Raw genomic sequence first — 21,429 nt, forward strand, 5'->3', positions numbered from 1 at the left:
TACTACCCGTCTTTTCAAGTGCTGCCCCATTTCTGTGACCAGTGTACTTGTTTTTTGTGTATGTATTAATAATTCGCAGCCGAGTTTTTCCATCTTATTTTCATGGGTAATTGGCTATGCAACCCATGGAATCAGGGACCTGCAGGCAACACGGGGATGGAAGAAACTGCAATCACTGAAGCTTGTCAGACCTTTTTTCCCCTCTCTCCTTCATTCAGGGACTGCATCTGATTTATTTATTAATTTTTGTGCTTTCCTTCCATTCAAAAATGCATCATAATTTCCCCAATCATTTCTCGCTCTCTCTTTTTTTTTGTGTGGCGGTGGAGTCGCTTTCCTCCCTTCAGTCTTGCCGTTCTTTAATTTCCCTCCTCGTTCTAACTTCTAACTTGCCGGGAAAGTGCACCCATATCTCGATTACACCAAGAAAAAGCCGGTGCAATTTCCTGCAAGATTATAGTGATGGATTTACACAATATCAATCAGAGCAAATGTGAGTATTCAAATGCCCCTCTGATACCGGGATGTTGAGGGGGAAAAGATGGTTTGGACTAGTGGTCAAAAGGTTCCACCTCATATGGCAGCCTTGAATAATTTCCTAAAAATCACTGTTTTTAGTTTAATGAAACATGGAGGATTAAAAACAGATTTTACAGCCTGAGTGACAGCCAGCCTGATAAAGACGATGGATTTCTCCAAAGGCTCCCCGTCTTATTCACAGAATATTTTCACTTGCTACTGAGAAGCAGGTCACTTCCCTCTGACCTCAGGACATTATTACCCTGTAATCATGTGTTGCTCTGCATGGCTACATTTGTTATTTCCCTTTGACAGCCTAATGTTAGAAGAAAGCAATTTTACCTGATGGATGATCATAAGACCAGGGGAGGCTATATCAGCTTCATGCCTCATCGCTGAATTATGCACAACAAAATCCCAGAGATGCCTGAATCGACTTGCCCTGCAATACCTGCCGTCTCAAATAAACTACCACTTTGTGTGCTTCACACGCCGGGTATAATTGCCCGAGCAGCGAGGACTCCTCTGCTTGTCGGATGGTACACGAAGCCGATTCATTACCGTAGCATTTACTTGTCTTCTTAAATCAAATATGCTGTCAGTCCTTATCACAGCGCTATGAAAAGTTGGTGACTTATTTTTCGAGCTGCATGACTGATTCGCGGGTTTGGGGTCATTCATGATCACAGAAATCAATCGGGACAGCTTCTCGGGGCCATGCTTTGTCTGTTGGCGGCAGCAGGGATAACGTGTCAAAGTGGGCCTCCTCGATCTTGTCACTTTAAATGCGATCAATACCGTTTCCCCACCAACCGAATGCCTGTGAATATCAGCCCCTCGCCCTCACTACATCTCTCTCCTCACACCGGGTCTGAACGTTTTGATCAATATTTGACTGGAAGCTCAAACACATCAGCAGAGGCAACAACAACAACAAAAAAAGTGAGGAAGAATTAAATGCTTTGCAATTTACTGAAGACAATAACAAACTCTGCGGGAGCAGCAAAGCAAGAAAACAGAAATGAAATGTATGCCTTTCAGAAGTAATTAGACAGTTTGAAGTTTTTCCACACTCCAGCTACAGACTTCATGGTATTTCACTAACGTTTAATGAAAAAGACTAAGAGAGAAGGGCGGATAATGGTGAATTAGAAGGAAATTACATTTTCCATCTAATCTGACTGTTGGTGACTGCTGTGAAAGGTGGACTAGAATATTTCTGAAGAGGTACAAAGAGAATTCGAAGCGCATTTTCTTCAATTTGCCCAATATAGTTTTATGTTTTTGAACATGTTTCTCCTGCAACAAATACACCTCCCAGAAGCTTTGTACATCAGTGAGGAGAAATCCCAAAGAATCCTTGTTGACTTCAAGAGAGCGCCAATCCATAAAAACAAACCTCTGACTAACAGACCTGAAAATTAATGCACCTTAACATCCAAGAAGCCTGTAGAGAGCGGCGACTGAGTTGAATTCAGGAGCTTGGCTCAGAAAACAATTGTATTAATTGCCCTGGAGATTTAGGACATGTATATTTATCAATTCCAGGAGCGTACTTAGCTCCCTCATGCTGCAACAGGCTGATGTTTGGTGAAATGGAGCATATGCATTGGCCACCAGATAAAGAGTGAGTGTGCAGTGAACCTTTTCTGAGACATTTCTGTGTCTCTTCTCTTGAGTACTTAGCCCCATCATAGTTTCTGACTGTTTTCTCTCCACTCTTCCCTTCATATGCAGGCACTGCTCTCTTGTGTTAGCCTTTGCCGGGAGTTTCTGTTTGCTGGACGCTGTTCTGGCCAAACAGTTCATTGGGCTATCATTGGAAAAATATACATATAAATATGGTAAAAAAATTAGGTTAATCTTTTCACTCAGATTCAACGACACGTACACAAGTGACATTAAGTCTACTGCAAATGAGACATAAATATGCAGTGAGAAAAAAAAAACACTGCCACACACACACATCTACATAAAATCTCAGTTCAAAGAGCAGCAGCTCCATTTGAGATATGACTCTGGACAGCATCGGTATGATGAAGAGGGAGCGCTCTTGACAGTGTTGTTGGTGGAACAGCATCAAACAGTGGTGCGAGAGTGTGTGTGTGTGTGTGTGTACGTGCAGATGCCACATGTGCTGATAAAGTCCACACGCGACACGATCCTCCAGTGAGAAGTGAGGTTGTTCATATCAAGTGTTTGCTCATAGCTATACATGGTGTTGCTTTTTGTCTGCAGAGATTGTCTGGTGTAGCAAAGTGACATCTGATCTGATGGCTTTTGAAACATCTGAACCTGATGCACAGTGTCAGAAACATATTTATGTCATGTCAGCTATGCAAAAATGCTAAACGATCCAGGCTGGAAGAAATAAAGTCCTTTTTTTTGCAAATTAATATCAGCATCAAAGGAACCTGTTGATTTTGAAAGCAGTCATAAGAATATACATCACTAGAAATGTTCTCGGCATACTCCATTCTAGCTTTTACAGGGACTATTTTTCTTTCTGGTGTTTTTTTTAATATGCAAGTTGTTATGCAGAAACCGTGAATGTAACAAAACCCAAATTGATAAGGGAGTCTTATCCCCCATACGCCAGTGAAAACCACACCCGGCTAGTCTAAAATAGCTTGTTTGCTTGCAGGACTTTTCCACTTTCACTTGCTAACATCAGCAAGTAACAGTTTTGAAATGTTTTCCCACTGGAAATGTTTGGCTCTTCTTAAAATAAGTACAAGCAGATCTCTGAACCATCAACTGACTAATTAAAGCAGAACTTTGGGAGAGGCCCCAGCTGACCTCCAGAGAGAGCGTAACAAAATGTTTCTGGAGCTGCTTGCTTTATTAGTTTATGTTATATTGGGAATATTACACTCATTTTAACAGCACTCAGGATGAAAATCTCTACCTAAAACATTACATAGTCTGGCCTGAGTGGTAAGCAGCAATTTGGCATGTTTTCTGGAAGAAAGTTATTAGTAAAAAAAAATATCTGATATGAGAATGCATCAGTTGCATTCTCATATCAAGCTTTGGCTCTGTTTAGCACATAATGAACCTTTAGGATTTCCACCCCACTTTCACATCTAATGATAAAAAGCTCATTTGCATCTACTGATAGGGATGAGCTCTTGTAACAGCTTTAAAGTGCCAGGTTGATGTGACACAATAGTGATTCCAGGAAACCATTGACAGGCTAAGTGCATAAAAGAGCAGAATTGGAGGGAAAGAAGCTGAAGTACAAAACTACATCCATGACTCTTCAAATTAAGAGAGTCATTGAAGCAAAGATTATTCATCATCAAAAACATGCTGCTATTTTAGAACTAAAATCGTGCATGATTGTATAAGTAGAGATGTTGTGGATGCCTTAAATGTTTTTGAGAAATAAGAGCCTAATTGGGAAAGATTCAATTAAAAAATAAAGATGAGGTTGACTTGACTTGGTCTGAGTGTCATGAGTAAACAGGCTGTTGCTGTGCAGCGTTTGTACTTACAGAGAGCATTAAGCAGTCCGCAGGATTTTCTTGTGCTTCGCTGGCATATTCAGAGGGCCTGGGCTGCGAGTAGCACCATAGAGACTTTTCTCTGACAGACGGAAACGATGGGCGTATCTGGCTCCAGCCGCATGGTTAATAGCCATGGCCACTATGAGAAAAGGAGATAAAGCAGCATGAGCAATGGACACATGGACGTTAGTGCTACCTTATCAGCTCTTACTGAAATTTAGATGAAAAGGTTGATACCGCTCTTTTATCTTAGCCTCTGAATAATAAACAGCCAGCAGATGGTTAGTTCAGCCTACTATAAACACGAGAAACGAGGACACGGTGAAGTACGACAATTCTGAGAGGGCAAAAAGTAGGAATTGCATCATCTGTCTCACAGATGATTACAAAAAGCACTTTCATTAAGGGAACCGTGGAACACAACTCTAGAAATGCAGTTGTAGTTAATTACATTTTCTGAAAGGATTCAGGATGAGTTAGACGATGTAAATAAGCAGGTAGACATAGATTTAAAACAAAAGGAACATTGCTGCACAGCCAAAATGTAAACTGAAATTGGTTTACACTTTTTAATAACTTAAGCAATTTATTGTTTTATTATTGCACAAAGAAAGAGACAGTGTATATAGATGAAATAGTTTATTTCATTAGATGTAGAAAATCATATCTAGCTTGCAAAGACACACACATATGGTAATAATTAAGAGAAAGTGACGACAAATAAATATTGACAGTGAAAAATATAAAGTGTTGTCTGTAAAACAAACAATCTTCTTGACCCAAACAAAGTATTATGCTGCAGGATTTGACTTTCTGATGCAGATCCAGATGGTTAAGATTGTATTTGACAATTTTTTAAAATTTGCTTTTGGGCAATAATAAATTTGAGCCAATAAAACTAATGTGGGATTCCTCAAGGCTCCATTCTTTCCCCACTATTATTCAATGTGATTTTATTCCTCCTGCATGAAATTATGAAGTACTAAAGTATCCCTTTAATACACATACTGGTGACACAACATTAGTGTATATTTCTATGGCCACAATATTCTACAGTGACTGAGTCAATGTTTCCTAAATATAATCGTGCTCTCAATATACTGCAAGTTTAATGTGAAAGCTTTCACTTGTAGGCCAGGTTCACTGTAAGCACACACCATGCATGATGGGAAACAGCCACCCACTGTTATGCCGGAGAGTTGCAGCCCTCCGTCTTCACAGAGGAAGCACCAACAGGCGATGTTGATGTATTAGAGCTATTTTAAGTCATTTGCAAGAGCTTCATAAATCTTTGACATGTTTTTAAAAACACAGCTAGCAAACAGACCCAACAAACAAGTAATCAATTGGTGTTGCAGCTGCTTTTGAGCTCAAACTGAGAAATAAGTTGTGCCAAAGCTGAGGAGGGAGAGACAGGAGCAGGTGATAATGGGATAAATCCCGAACCCTGAGGCTACACAGTGCTGGCCTGTGCTGGCGAACAGATCTGCTGACATGATAACTTCTCATGACATGTTGCTCTGTGTAGGCAGAGGAGCTGTTGGCTCTTTACACAATGTAACTCACAACTGGGTGGTCGAAAAAGTAAAAAAGTTACAGCACACAAATAAAAACATGCGTAAATAATGTTAAATAAATTGTTTAGCGCCGGTACAATTCAGACTTTCAAGAACTTAACTTTAATATCACAGAGGTAGACCGCACATTGTCCATATGATTTCCTCTTAGACAAAATTTGATTAATAATCTTTGTCTCTGGCGGGCTAATTCATTTATTATCCCTCAGCTGCCAGCCTGATCAGACGCTGCATAAACGTAAGTGTACTTCAGAGTTTTAATCATGTAGGAGGATGATGTAGAAGCTCCCAGCAATTCTGTTGCAAGATGATGAAAATTATTCATAAAGTTTTCAAAAGATAAGCACTTAAAATATCTAATAGGAAGCTTCAGATTTAAATCTCCTTTTCCAGCCGACTATTAATTCCCTCATGGCCGAATGTGTTGAATTTACTCCTAATTCTCATAGATATCCTGCAGACCGATTGGCTGTTGGGTAGCACGGACTGAGATGAGTATCTTCTGTGCTGTAAGCAGTGGATTTACTCTGGATTTAGTGTGTGTGTGTGATGGTCAGGGAAAACATAAGATCAAGTTTAGGAAAAAAAAACAAACTGCTCTCAGATGGCACAGCCAGGCCCGAGCGTCTGTCTTTATCTGCACTCTATCACCTTAATCTCCTACTAGGAGGGCCTCTGGGGAGAGGAGGTCTTATTTAATAAAGTGTCCAGTCTGTGCTGTGGACTGTCAACACTAAAGAGCACTAAGTATTTGGTGAGGAGCATGCTAACAAGCTTGCTGAAAATGTTTTATACCTTCAATGTTTCTGGGAGAGAAAAAAAATGAGAGAGAAATGCTTTATTAGTTTTGTTTCTGTTCTTTTATATATATATATATATATATTTTAACCTTTTAAACATTTTAGTATTTAACTGAATGTTGAGTTTGTGCTCAGACAGGAAGAAGCTACTCATCCAAAAATAATATAAAGGCCAGATAGTAGATTGGACAAAGATCTTAATAACTGGAGGAATGTCTCCCAGTGCAGTTTGGATAAAGAGCTTAGTATTTGTAGATATATTTATGGTTGGATGAAAATAAAATTACATTTAGGAGAAAAGGAAGCTTAAAAACACAATCCACTCTGAAACACACAGGTGTGATCAAGTGGATGTGTTTTGCTGCAGGAGGGACTGGTGCACTTCATAAAATAATTTAAACGAGGAAAGAACTTATTTAAATATTGAAGCAATATCTCAATAACTCTCTCAAAAGTAATATCTTGGGTGAAAATGGGGCTTAGAAGTAGTTAGATTTTTATTTGGATGTAGGCAAAACTAAGATTCAGCTATATTTCTGGATATTTATTAATAAATATGTCACATTTTTGTGCATAGAAATCTAATACAAGTCCATTAAGCAGAGAGCTGAGCAGAAGGACGTAGCATGCAGATAATGGAAAATGAGGAAAGGTGTTCGCTAGCTCTATGTGATATCCACAGAAACCGGTCCTAGCATTTTTTTTTATTTCACATATCACAACTTCACCTCAGAATACTCCTCTGTGAAATTGCTGTCTTATGTATGATGACTTCCGCATCTCTTAAGGAACTCCCAAAGAGCGGCGTTTTAACCGTCTAATAACAAAAACATGTTCACACTGCTGCGAACTGTCGAAAGCGCTTTGGAGAGAGCTCATCGAGAGCGTGGGCAATAACACGGGCCTTCCACTGTTTCCATTTTTAAAACTCCAAAGGGAGCGTCTGTAATGCAGTTTCCTCGTAGTCTTTGTCTCTTGACTGCAACTGCTTTGCCCCCCTCCGCCGTTTGAGAGTGGGCCGCTGCTTTATTGCAACATCAGCATCATGACAGGAGCCTGGAGGGGTTGCTGATACAAGCCTGGACCTGGTCATAGATCTCAGTGGACATCGGTTCTGGCTTTTCATTATCTGCTCCCAGCTAACATCCCAGCAGGAGGACGTGTGTCTGGATAAAAAAAAAATCTCAATTATGTAACCGTCTGAGCGGCTGCCCATGTAAGAGTCGATGCATCAATGCTCTGCTGCTTCTGGGTCTCTTTGGAGTGTCTGGGAATTATGGTTCCAATATTGCGGATTGAACAGGATCTTCTTCTATATTTCTTCTTGTGACAAGAAATCTAAACACCAACACAAAATTGGCATTAAATCAATATCTTGAATATTATGGTTATCACTCATGTTTTTAGTGCGTTGACATTTGAAGACGTTTTGCTTGAACGCTCCAGGTAATCCACATATGGATTCACAGCCTCAAATGAACAAGCGAGAGATTAGTGGATCTGTTTAACCTCAAACCAGAGCGACGAGGAATTAAATCAGAATTTGTTCAGCGATATCTTCCTCTTGTCCTTTCCCCCCAGCAGTTCTGAACATTATGTCCCAATACAGCAACTCTGAGCTTACAAGTCTCATTATTCGGCTTTGAATGAAAGTGAATTTTGATGAATTGCTTGAAGGGTTTTGTCCTCACAACTCAAACTTAAGGAAGTGTCATAAATCATTCTTTTAAATCTGTTATTTGTTCTTACTCCACACCAATTTCTGGATTTGCTGAGATACTATAAAACCAATAGAAAGCTGAAACAGTTGGATTCAGAGTCAAACTTTGACTAGGCCATTCAAACACAAGGATAAGCTTTGTTGTAAACCTCTATATTGTAGCTGGGTTCATGGTAAACCTCCACTGATGTCTTCTCCAGGCCCTCCTCCAAGATTTTTTTTTTTTTTTTTAAATAATGTTTGCAAAAATTTCCAGTATAATACACCAAGGCTTGTCTTTGTAATCTAAAAATTTCAGTTTGAGGATGGAAACTTTTGCAGGTCAGTTTAAAAGTAGACGTTTCATTTTTGTTCGGTGTTGTGAATGTTATTACATCCTTTGTGAAAGTGTCGCTACTCACACTTTCCTTTTCTCTTGAGAACAGAAGACCGTCCTCGTGCCATGAAACAGACTTGCGGTATCAGCTGTGATAAATTACTTCTGGAACCTCGGAGGCAAAACGAAAAAGGGAGTTTGAACCGAGTCCCGAAGACAAGTGGATCCTACACTAAATTAAGAAGAAAATTTTAATGCTCATTGTGGCCAAATTACGTTTTTACACAAAAAGAGGGGAATTACTTGCAGTCTAATTGTATGTAAGAAAATTAGTTTTGGTCCAAAATCTTAGTAAAAATGAAATAATGATGTTTGCAAGTGGGGGATAATATTTTATCCATTATCACCAACACTTTGGTTACTTTTATTTATAATGCAAACTTGTCCAAACTGTGTTCAGCTCTCCTGATCAAATTAAACAGAAAGGACAACATACTGAATACTAAATAATTTGGACTGACTGGAAGCAAAAAGCTCTTTAAAGGAGCAGCAACTACTGTTATTCCCCCATTAACTGTATCAATTATCAATGTTTATGAGAGTATTCCCTTTGTGTGAACAGTTTTTATGAGCTTGCATAGGGTTTCCCAGTGGAACCATCATCCTCAGTTCTTCCTCCACAGTGCATTTACCTGCATCTCTTGCTGACTGGATTTGTTTTTGATTCTGCCAGCTCATTTTAACTTCACCTCTAGATGCACCAGCTTTGTTCAACAATCCCATTGTTTCATCTCCTCTTTCATTTATTTAAAAATAAAAGCCGAACAGATGCGCACCATCTCATCTTGGGTCACGAGAACATTATTATTCTACATCTCTAGACAAAAATGTCACTTTTACTTGTCTCAAAAAGTCTATGTACATGTCAGTGCAACTGGAAGTCAAACAGTTTCACTGTATTTTTATCACAGCAGTTTTCCGTAGGAGACTAAATATTAAATTAGCAATACCGTCTTACTAATTTCCCCTTATGACCCAGCTTGACCTGTGTACACAGATTTAAACTAAATGTCAAATTGCAAGAAAAACACTAATATAATATGTAAAGAAGTTTAATTTTGTCAAAAGGCTAAGAGAAAATGGTCAAAATATCATTTATTTTTCTTTAGGAATCCACAGACAATTCCTTAAATCTATAGTTCATCTTCCTTCTGGTCAAGGACAAAATTCTATCAAAGGAGGAGAATTATTTCTGCAAGAAAAAAGTGCAGGGCAATGTTTCAAAGTAAACAGAGCAAGACTTCTGAGAACAGGCAGGCTCATATTAGACAGAGGCAGGGATCAAAGCAAGACTTGCTTAGATAAAAGGTTCACAGTAAAATGCCCCCAAGAAACGGGGATCAGATGAAACTCAACAGTTCTTTGATTTAACAATAATCCTGCAGACGACTGACTGGACCTTTTCATATAGTGCCACTGAAGGTTAGAGTCATGCATGTCTGGTAATATACTGGAAAACCGAGAGCATCAAAAAGAGGCTTTGCAAGAGACTTTACTGCAAAAAAGGGGGGGAATGAAACAAATCTGAACTTAATAAAATAATTGAAATGAGGAAATAAGTTTGTTTAAATAGGAAAATTTAAGTAGGAAATAAACAAGACTTGGTGGAATAATAATAATTTCCATTAACTACTCAAAAGAAGGTTTTGGTTTCTACCATTTTTATATCTGAGCTTCAATATGACACTGTGTGGCTAAGAGAAAATCTCCAACACATTCAAACTCTCTGAGTTCTCTCAGCAAATGTTCTGCTGCTTCTTAACAAAGGCTGTTGTGCAAACTAACTACATGCTAAATAAATCATAAATGCCATTTTTAACTCAGTCGTTTTGTATTAAAGTTTTACTTCCCCAGCATTTGCCAAATTGCAGCACTTCAGCACTTATCGCAGTGCAGAGGCTTTTTAGGCATCAAAACAACAACTGCTGCTAGGTTTTATTGAAAAGGAGCAGAGCCATTATCGGCAGAAAGGTGTAGTAGTATTTACTTCCACTGGTTTCCTTTCTGTGTTTGTCTTTTGTTAGAGTTACAGTGTTACATTTTCAGATCTTTTGGTACATCACTGGTGGATTTAAAAAAAAAAAAAACTACTATTAAGCATTCTGTGCTTGTAAAGATGCAATCCTTTCATATTCTTTTAATCCTAAGTTGGTGCAGTGCCTGTAATGAATAGATGGAGGGTTCTGATGTCTTTATGCTGTAATGGCAGCCAGGACTCCTGATTAACCATGCAGTGAATGCATATTCCAGACATCTGTCTGCATACTACAATCACTTGAGACACATTCACTCCACTCAGGTAAAATCCATTCCACTCATTGTGAGACCACCACCATCAACTGGCTGGACCTCTGATGAATTAAGCCAGTCACCTTAAAGTGGATGAATATTTATGCAATCACTTATTTTATGTCACATATTTTTTTCATTTCTGATTATTTTGTAGGAATATGTTTGTGTTTTTTGGTCGCACTTTAAAGTTTTGCCAAAAAAATGTTGCTCATGATTAATTTATGAAATTGTCAAAGAGGATAAATTGTCCAAGGGGGTGAACATGTTTTATAGGAACATGCAGTTAAAATTTATATGCTGGTCTTAACTGACGGTTTGATAAAATTAAGCCCTAATTAAATTAATCCACTGGACAAGCTGATTAAAATGCAGCTTCAGAAACTGAGGCAACATTTATATTGGAATTGAAAAAGATTAAATAGGATACAAACCTTCATAAGCAAAACATTTTTGCAATAACTTTTTTTTTTGCTATGGTTCTTACATTCTATTTTAGATTGTAAAGTTTGGGTGTAAAATCCTGACTTCAAGGAAGTTATAATAACAAATAGAACAATAAACTTGGATTTGTGAAGCCTTAAAAAACAAAACAGTTGTGATAAATAGCTATATATATATTTTTTTCAAAAATAAATGTCTGTCTTGCCTTTTTCTTCCTTTAAGGTCAGTGTATAATTAACCCCCAAGTGGTTGTCTTGTCACTATGCTAAAGTCTACTCGCTTCAGGGATGCACCATGCCATTTTTATATTGTTGCTGAATAGATTCCACTTAAACGGCACTATAAAATCTATTTTAGCCTTGTGCTAAATGAGAGAACTTCTGTCTCAATAATGGTGAAACTAAATATGTGCTTGTTAGTCCAGCACAAGAGTTTCTAGCTGAATTGGAGGCTAACAAGTTCTTTCTTTTCACAGTTGTTTCACTTAAAAAGCCTCAGGGCTCATCTGTAATTGCACAAGTTGAACAATGAAGTAAAAAGAAATAATTTTAAAGAACATTGTAGCTTTTTACAGGCCGTGAATCATCTCAGAAATCCCGCTGCAAATCATCTTGCAATCCCCTTGGCGGCACCATTCTGTGGTCTGCTCTAGATTAATACCCAGGCGGTTCTTTGGAATTGATTATTTAACTTTTTTTCTTTTTCCAGCGTTACATTTTATCTCATCCCAGCAGAATGGTTGTCACAGAAGTCTTTTGCCGGTGAGCCGAAATCCTTCAGAGCAGGTATGAATAGAGGAAAGTGGTGGAGGGGCTCCTTCACTCCTGCACTCCACTGATAACTTCAACATTTGACCACGCATTGTGTTCAGGCAGCTGGTTTTATGAAAGCATGCAGCGGCGTTTCCCCCAAACAGATATTTGTTCTAAACTGACTGTGAGTTTCTTTTTTCAAAGGAGTGAAGACTCTTGGGAAGGAAAATAGACGGCATGTGTCTTACAATGACCCTGATTGATGAGCTTTCCTTATCGGTGATCTTATTTTGTTGCTACCTTTAAACAAGTTGAGGCGGTCATGCTGAATAGGAGCTGAGTGAAGTCTTAACCAGAGCTTACCTACAATTTATTGTCAGCAGATTTCAGGTTTTAGAAGAACAGAGAACATTCTGGCGCTCAAATGGCTTTATTATAAATTAGTCATGATTGAAAATAAACATTCCCGCTGCCTGTTGGATGGCACACAGACCTGCTGCTACCAGAAGAAAAAGACGAAGTGCTTGCATGCTGATTTTCTAACTAGGTTATTGGTCACTCTTCCTGGCTTTCTTGCTCTCCTTTCTTCTATTTCCCCTTCTTACTCTGAGCCATAAGCATGTTAGTATTTGTCGGATGCCATTTTCACTGTGTATTTTCATTTCTCTAAGAGACAACCTTTCAAAATAGAAAATCGAAAACTTGTGCTCCATAACCTAACTCAGACCTTGTTTCTGGTATCAGTGGTAATAACTAATGAACCATTTCAATCCATCCATCCAAAACCTGCGAAAAAAAATTTCCCTTCCATTTTTTTCAGCAAAGCCATTTTCTAGTTCAATTTCATTTAAAAAAAAATGCTTCTAATAAATCATCTGCTTTGTACTTGGAAATCATCTCATTTGAAATTATAAAGTTGATGATTCACTTCAGAACAGAATTGGCTTGTTTCAGTACCTCCTTGTCTATGTAATTATATGTAACTAATACACAGTACAACCTGCAGGAACTTAATGAACCTCTGCAAGAAGAAAAGGCATTTATATATGCAATGTTCACAGGCTGGAAAAAAGTACAAAAGGATGTGAAATTGTCAGAAGTGATCGCTTTGGGAAATGTAAGCTAAATTCACTCAGTGTAACTGATTTTGATATTATCTGTAGCTTTGTTTTCATTGACCATAGAAGAGCGCAAACTAACATTCTGAAAATAAATTTCAGGCCAATTTCACATCTTTACAGAATAGGATTTTTTTTTCTTTTGGCATTTTCAAATGTGATCAACAACCGGATTTTACTACAGATGGGAAATACGAAGAAGAAGACAGGAAGTGGTACAAGGACTGGTGTGTTTTAATGGCTTATCATGTAGAAAATCTTATAAACACATGATTTTTATTGCATTTCTTATTTAAAAGAGACACCGAAATAGTGGTTTGACACAAATTTTTTGACATTGGGGAGTATTAACAAACTTTTGCGCAGCTACTGCTGCTTTTGGTTTTCATATATACATAGTTTGGCTTTTAAATCGCCAGATATTAGCTCCCAGCAGCTTCTGCTACAATTTATTTGTTTGTTTTCCTGCATTTGTGACCATCTTTCTGTTGAACGCAAAATGTTAATCCCAAAGACATGTTTGCCTGGATGAATACAGGATTTTCCTGCCATGTGTCTGAGCAGCACTCAGAAATATCCAGTCCACAAAAGAAGAGAACAAACTTGGAGACAGCAAAGACAAAAAGCGCCTGTAAGACTCCACTGGGAGTCGGTTGGGCTTTGTGCGAGAATTGAGTCATAAATTATGAACGTGGGCAAGTGAAGGGACACAATGAATCTCTGGAGTTTGGTTACAGTAAATGAGTGGAATGGATGTTAGTGGAACAGTCAGTATTTTTTTACCATAAAGATTACATTATAATAAATTAACTATACTTTGAAAAGAGAAAATCAGCATTATCCATTTGACATTTTGCCTTTTTCAATTAATTCTTTCTGCACCCACTGACATTTTACATTGAGCCGCTGTGGGTTAAGTACCTCTCCTGTATGAAAAGCCACTTGCTAAAAAGAATTATGGGTGACCGAGTAGCTGATTGACTTGGTCATGTTACACCTGGTTTCATAACATTTTACATTCCCCTTGCACAGGGACGTATATACAGTAAGCAGCTCCAGAGGAGCAGAACCTTTTCATGCTTGTGTTTTTCTGAGGTAGAAAGTGGTGTGGCTGAAGCCGTGTTGCCACAGCAGATCTGAACTATTACTTCAAAGCGACAGGGTGGAGATGATCTTTGCATGACGGATGCAGCTCTCTAGGCTGCGGATGCCGTGGAACGACGGGCCGCTCCGATCCACGTTTCGTGCTTCACTGCCAAGCAAACTGCTACTCAATTGTTCATTCCTGGTTCTTCATTATATCTATAAAATGAGTCAACAATAAAATGTTACCTATGTGTCGGCCAGGTTTAGAATAAAGCATTCCCATTGAAGCCAAAGGTCTGATAAAATATGCAGAAGCTATGAACTTCAAACTGGGGTTAGTTGAAAATGTTATCACTTTTCAGCTAGAATTTACAGTGTACTGTAATTTGTTTAGATTTCACGTAATAGATTAACACATAAAAACAAAATGGTGGCAGCGTTGTGCTGTTGTGAATGAAAAAAGTGAGAAATGTGTTTGGATTTAGTCCCCTTTACTTTGAAGGCAACAAATAAAACCAAATACATTTTAACACAGAAATGTTGGCTCAATTGAAAACATTCATCCTAATTTTCTAAATATGTTCATCTATTCAGGTTAATGTTTTATATATAGTTTCCTATAATATAAGTTTCATATGTCTGGATTGCATTTGATTGGGCTTTCTTACATTTGCTTTCATAATAACTAGGTTGCCAGCTCTTGTGAGAGTGAACCGCTGAGACAGAGATGGCGAAGTCTGCATACAGAATTTAGGACGATGCTCCTGGCTGGCATTTCTTTTTCATGTCCCCAAAAATTGTCTTCATTTTGCAGCGTGCTGCATTTCTGCATCAGCAAGTTTCATTTCTTTTTTCACCACCATTAGCTATTGGCTTCAGTTGTTCTGTGTTCATTTGAGTGTTTTGATGTGAATAATCACAAAACCGGTGCACAACGCTTTAAATGTTTTTTGTTTTGTTTTTTTGGAAACTGTCCAGGACCGAGTAATAGTTGCGGTTCTGGGATTGCTTCTCTGCCCCTCCCCTCCTTTGTTTTAAACAGTAAAATATTGCTGATCCTTCTTACATTTCAAACAAAGACATCTGGAATCCAAGGCAGCAGCTGGAAAAAGCTGGATGTCATTTTGGGCTCACGGCAGCTGGTACCACACTTGGGTGCAACTTCTACTTAGGTTATTTTCTCCTTAAAATGTTAAGAATGAACCTGAAAAGTTTAGCAACAATTCATAAATATAAATGTATTGGTTTATTTTAGGAAATTACCAGCAATTCCTTTCATGACATTTCTTATAATGTTTTGCCTTAAAATGCAAACAGTTGCTAACCAAACTATCCACTTTTCGGAATATCAGTTGACACTTTGCAGTGCACTTGCAAATAAAAGATAAATTCACACCTCGCAGTCTGCTGTAACAAAAAGTCTAAGTGAAGTACAGTAAATTTTGCCGGATCGGGCAGCAGTAAAATCCACACACGGCCCAGATTCTGTGACTGTCGGCGCCAAAGGAGACATTAAGACTTCCGGTGAAATGGTAGCCAAAACACAACAGAGAAAATTGGAAAACAATCATAAATACGGTGAGGAGAAATCTACCCATTCCTTGATTTGGATAACTTGTCTCTTAGTGAAAACATACACAAAGCAACTGCAGCGTGTGTGTTTTGCTTTTCTTCTTTCCTGAGGCAACATTTCAGAAGCCAACACATTATCACCTCCTATGACTTTGGAGTGGAACATGTACATCTCAGAGCATTTGCTTTAACTAACCAAAACACAGAGCGAGGTCCAAGTGGAGTACATCTGCAGACTTAAGAGTGGTTTCAGCAAGTCAATACTGAATTAAATGGTCAATACACATTTATATGCTGCTTAGGAACCAATCCTGAGAGCTGTTTGGATAAAGCACCATTCAAAATAAACAAATCTATGTGCAAACATGAATGCCAGGCTAAAAATTCTTAGTTCAGGTGTTATTACCTTTTGAATCTCTCCACATTTCTTATGGTGCAACACAAACTTTAATTCACTCGACTGATTTTGTTCTATTCTGACGTCAGCATTTTATCCTCACGTTTGCTGCGTCTCTTGGTCGACTTAAGTTTGAAACAGGACAATTTTTTGAACAATTTATATTTGTTCTAGCCACACTTCCATTTGTGGAATGCAGAACTAGTTTGTCTTTTCAATTTAATCTATGTGAGGTGTGTGTCTTTACACTGGGACTCTCGCCTGCTTTTCTGATGAATGCCATTCTTGTGCTTATCAGTTTAGGTAGACAATCATGTCTTGGTAATCTTTGTCTTCAGATGATGGATGTACAGAAGTTGAAGTATTACTTTACAACCTACGTTTATGGTGAATTTCTTTGCAACTTTCTCCCTGACTTGTCTGCTGTGTTCTTTGGTTTTCATGATGCTGTTTGGTCATGAAGGCTTTAACAAATCCCCAAAGCCTTTCAACAAACAGCTGGATTTATACTGACATTAAATTACTCACAGATAGACTATTTGCTAATTGAGTGACTTCTGAAGCCAGTTAGTTGCTCTGGGTGGCATTTAGTCAGAGTGAGAGGGGTGAATAGAAATGCACATCACTCTTTTCAGATATTCATTTGTAATAATATCTGAAAATGTGTGTATCATTTTTATTCCACTTCAGAGTTTCCTATTTTATGTTGGTCCTTGACATGAAATCCCAATGAATTGCAATAGCATTTGTGGCTGTAATGGAATAAAATGTGAAAACCCCCTAAAAGGACGTAGTTTTCCAAGCAGCCATTATGGTGGAGCTTTGCATTAGGGTTTGCCTTAGGAGCTGCATTTCCAACAGCCCTAATTCAGTTTCAAAGCACTTACAATTGATTATACATTTAGTTACAGAGACATGAGTGGGCAAAGAAGATAGCAACTACCTCTGCAATGGGGGCAAGACATGCACGGCTGCTCAGCGGTCTTTGGATAGGCCGAGACTGACAGCAGGAACGTGGGAACAACAGAATTGGGAATCTCCTCTTCTTCTTCTATGTACGTCAACCTGGGTCATTGGCACGCCAATCCGCACTCGGCCGACGGACAGACGCACACACCTCTTCATGAACAGAGCACATCTCTTCCTGTCAGATCAGACCATGGGGGTCAATGGAGGTCAGAGTGGCAGAGTAGGAGCAGGCAGACAGCTTGTCAGTGTTGCTGACAATCAGATGAATGGGCTGATACTTTGGGGATCCGGCATTTTACTTTCCTTATTATTAACACGCTGTACTACAGCAGTTGGACATGTCCTACGATGCTCATTCTAGTTGCATATTTACAGCAAACATGAAAACAGCTCCATCAGAAATTCCCTGATGAGTAAATTAGTTTTTTTGTTTTTGTGACACTAATCAGTCTGCAAATCATTTTAGCTCCCAAGTCTCATTTCGAGTTCTCTCCCTATTATTTATTTGACTCCACTGGCTCAAGCTGATGCATCCATTTGTCACTTGTCTGCATCTTGCTGCACAATCTGATCCCACGGTCCACATTAACATGGCTTTTCTAGGACAGCAGCTTCATTATCGAGGCCTGGCTTGGTGAACCACACCATTACCGCTCCAGAGATAGAGACCAAACATGGAGAGCAGAGGGGAGATGGGAAGATGAGAGGGGCAAGGCTATAGGATAAGCGGAATGATAAAGCAGAGGGAGGGAATATGGAAGAGTGAATGATGGATGCCAGTGTGGGAAGTGAGGGGAAAACGAGGTGACCAGATGAATCACCGGCCGGCAGATAATTGGACGAGCTGCACTCAAGGGAGCATTGCTGCACCATGAAAAGTGACACCATGATTTGCAATTAACTGCAAGAGGTGGAATGGGGATTTTGTTCCCTTTGGATTTCTTCCAGGAATTTCATATCTGACAAGATGTTTGCTGTAATGAATCTGTTGGGCTGGAGGAAACGTAATTATCGTTTAACTTATGTGACGGTGCTGCTCTGGAAGGACTAAATTTCACATTTCAAGAGGCTGAAATTAGTGGGCAGCATCAAGAGGGGCAGCCCTTCAGCGATCTATCTGGTCATTGCATCATCTTAACATCTGAGGGAGCTGAATACCTAATGACACAGACCAATTAACATTTATGACTGCAACAGGACTGCGCTCACAATTTGGGCAGCTTTGACAACTGTCTGGTGAGCTGTTGTCAAGTGAGCATTGCAACTCATAAGTGAGTTACGATGCCTCTCGTGTGTTGTGCTGAACACTCTCTGACTTGTATGTTCACTGGGATTGCATGAAGTAAATGATGTATTAGAGGAGAAGTTTGAGTTGGTCTTTGTTCCTCTTATGCTCCAGATTCTTTGCCACAGAAGAAAATTTTGAGAACAGACTGCAAGTTACATCTGATTTATGTAAAACCCAACTGGTTTGCAATGCTAAATTAGCAAGTATTAATCATTTAGAGAAGACTACATTAATTATGTAATTCTATATATTGTAAAACTGTCCCTTCAATGCTTTTTTTATTTTTTTGCCTGACAGGAATGTGCACATTTTGAAGAATTTTGAGCAACAAAGCATGTTCAAATGCTAGACTTTAATGATATATTGTAGTTATTTCTGAAATAATAAAGTCAACTCCTCTTCCTCTGCAGTGGCAATCGGTGGTGAAAAGCCTTGGTTATGTGTGACACTCATTTTCGCCAGGAAGATAATATACCCTGAAATTTGATGGAATTCAGAATGGGATCTCGAAGCCATCCAGAACTGTGTGAGAGTGATAGCCGCTTGCGGTTTCTCACATACATACAACCTATTTAGTTCCTCCACTGGCAGCAGCTCTGGCGCTCAGTAGGGCAACTGTCATGAAATAGTGACAGATTCAGCCAGAGACATGCACAAACTATTTCAATTCCACAAAATGTATGGTTTTATTCACAATATTTAGATTTTATTCAAATGTTAAAACAGACTTTTTTCAAAATCTTTGATCCATAAACGAGAGTGCATGATTTCATGTTATTGTAAGTTTCTATGTTATAGTTTTGTTTGTTTTGTTTTTTACTTTGATACTTTGTCTTTTATTTTTTATACTTGCTGTGACATCAATTGCTCATTTAGGACACAAATAAAATCTGAATCAGAAGAAACGGAAACTTGACAAGCATTGACTTATGTTTTTTGTCAATAGGGCACAAACAATTAAAAGTGTCAATGATGCAAGTGAAACTTTAGCAATTAACTGTTAAGTGTACTAACTGGACACCACTGAGGTGTCCAGTTAGTAGATAACAGTTACATTTTCTTTTCACCATAAGTGGCATCCTTACTGGTAGTAATTTTCCACTTCCTTCAATCAGTTTATAATATAATTATAATTTTATAATTGGTTCAGCTGTATAATTGTCAGCAAAACAAATTAATGTATTCTACTACAAATGCATTCTTAAAACAGGTGAAATTTTTAAAAATATAAGTCATACAGATAGATTTACTTTATGGTGTAAAGAACATCATGCAGGATAAAAAGAATGAGATGACAGGTGTTCTGAGCTGAATTCCTTAATTGTTGCAATATTATTTTGACTCTAGTATATTGCTTCTCGCGGTGCTTTAGATGAAGGCAGTAAAGACGCCCCTGTATTTTTTTCCAACCTCATTAAGATTTCACATTCTTCATCAAGCCTACGCAAGTGTTTTAAAGCAGGTATTCATCAAGCTTTTTAAATGTTCTCAAATTGGGAGCTCTGAAAGTGCCAAAAAGTGTTTCTGATAATTTTGTGCTCGAACCACTTCCCCTTGTAATTAAAAATCATAAAACTATGCAAAAACGCTTTTGATGTTGTCAGTTTTCATAACAGAGTATGAAAACTGAAAATTCATTGCCAGTAAAAGACATTAACTGTATTTAGTCAGGACTGTAAGGAGCATCTATAAACATGCCTATCATTTAAACAGCATTTATAAATGGCTTAGTGCTATTCAGGCATCTGCATGCAGGGGTACTGAGTTAAATAGTGTGATTTGTGCAGTTTAACAGTTTAATTGCACTTAGATCACTTAGGAAGATCAAATATTTACTCGAGATGTTTTAAGAGGGATAATGAAGCAGCTTCAAGCTTTTTTTTGAGAAAAACCAAACTTCCCTCTCCCATCTTCAAAACTTTTCTGACTCAGCATCTTCTTTGGTGTAGTTGTAGTAAAATATAAAATAACATCAGTGTTGGACAGTGTCTCCCAGCCCGTGCATAAAACTGGAGAGATGCTTCAGTGACAGAAAGCTGCATCCTTGATGCCCCAAAAACTGCTATCGCATATCCTTCCTCCTATAACTTTCACTTCTTCCAGCAAACTTGCAGTTTTTTTTTTTCAAATAATACCCCTGTTGTAATGTGTAATTTTCAACATTTCTTGTAATAGTTTTTTTTATACACTAATACACCTTGTGCATGCTTAATGATTCTACTCAGTGGCACTTTCCAATCAGGATGTTATTTTTAATAGTTGTACTTTTTTGTCTCGTGTTGCAAATGTATCCACACTGTACAGTCTCTTACTGTTATTTTCAGTTTTTTACATTTCTTACCGGTTTGAATGTAAATAGATTACCTAATGTTCCCCCTGTGGGAAAACAGAGTACTTTCATTTTCATTCTAAGCTTTATAGAACTAAGTCCAGTCCTGGTTTTAGCACAAAAACTATTAAAGAATAGGTGTTTATGAGATGTTGGCAGATCTCCTTTCTATCATGCATACTGTATTAGGAAGTGGATAAAGCAAAATAAATGTAAATATGCTCAGTAACCTATGCTTTCCAACACCATAACGTTTCTATAACCCTCTGATACACTCAGAGGAAACAATTGAAGCCATTTAGAATAACTTTAAAATAAAAAATGACTCCTATGACCTTCACTGACAGTGTAATGCTAATTGCTACCTGACATGTCCAAGCACTCTGTCCTGGAATCATTGGCATCATTCTACTTTTTTATACCAGCCAATTTTAAATTGGTCAATGTGGAGATTTCTATATAAAAAATTTTTAGACAATCAACATGTCCTTTTGTGTGAAATCAAAGCATATGATAGTATTTAACATCAGCTGTCATTCTTTAGAAGGGCATAGAAACTTTTTAGAGGACACCGGGTCACAAATCTAAATGATTTAAACTGCTCTGGAGTCTTCAAGTGACATTTTTCTTCATTGTAAGTTATTATTTAATTTAACTTAATGAAGGACAAACAATGTGACTGTA

The 21,429-nt window shown here is 38.2% G+C and overlaps 1 protein-coding gene across 2 annotated transcripts in view; it reads right to left on the minus strand.

Annotated features, from left to right (window-relative positions):
- Positions 1 to 21,429, minus strand: part of chrm2a (cholinergic receptor, muscarinic 2a) — a 71,768-nt gene that overhangs the window by 37,214 nt on the left and 13,125 nt on the right. For both annotated transcript variants that reach the window (XM_055020336.1, XM_055020337.1), the window contains exon 2: positions 4,017 to 4,167. In XM_055020336.1, the coding sequence (XP_054876311.1) occupies positions 4,017 to 4,025 (9 nt within the window). In that variant the 5' untranslated portion in view covers positions 4,026 to 4,167. The remainder of the gene's footprint in view (positions 1 to 4,016; positions 4,168 to 21,429) is intronic.

The sequence above is a fragment of the Poeciliopsis prolifica genome, unplaced genomic scaffold (genome assembly GCF_027474105.1).
Source record: "Poeciliopsis prolifica strain line A6 unplaced genomic scaffold, Auburn_PproV2 SCAFFOLD067, whole genome shotgun sequence".
Taxonomy (NCBI): Eukaryota; Metazoa; Chordata; class Actinopteri; order Cyprinodontiformes; family Poeciliidae; genus Poeciliopsis; species Poeciliopsis prolifica.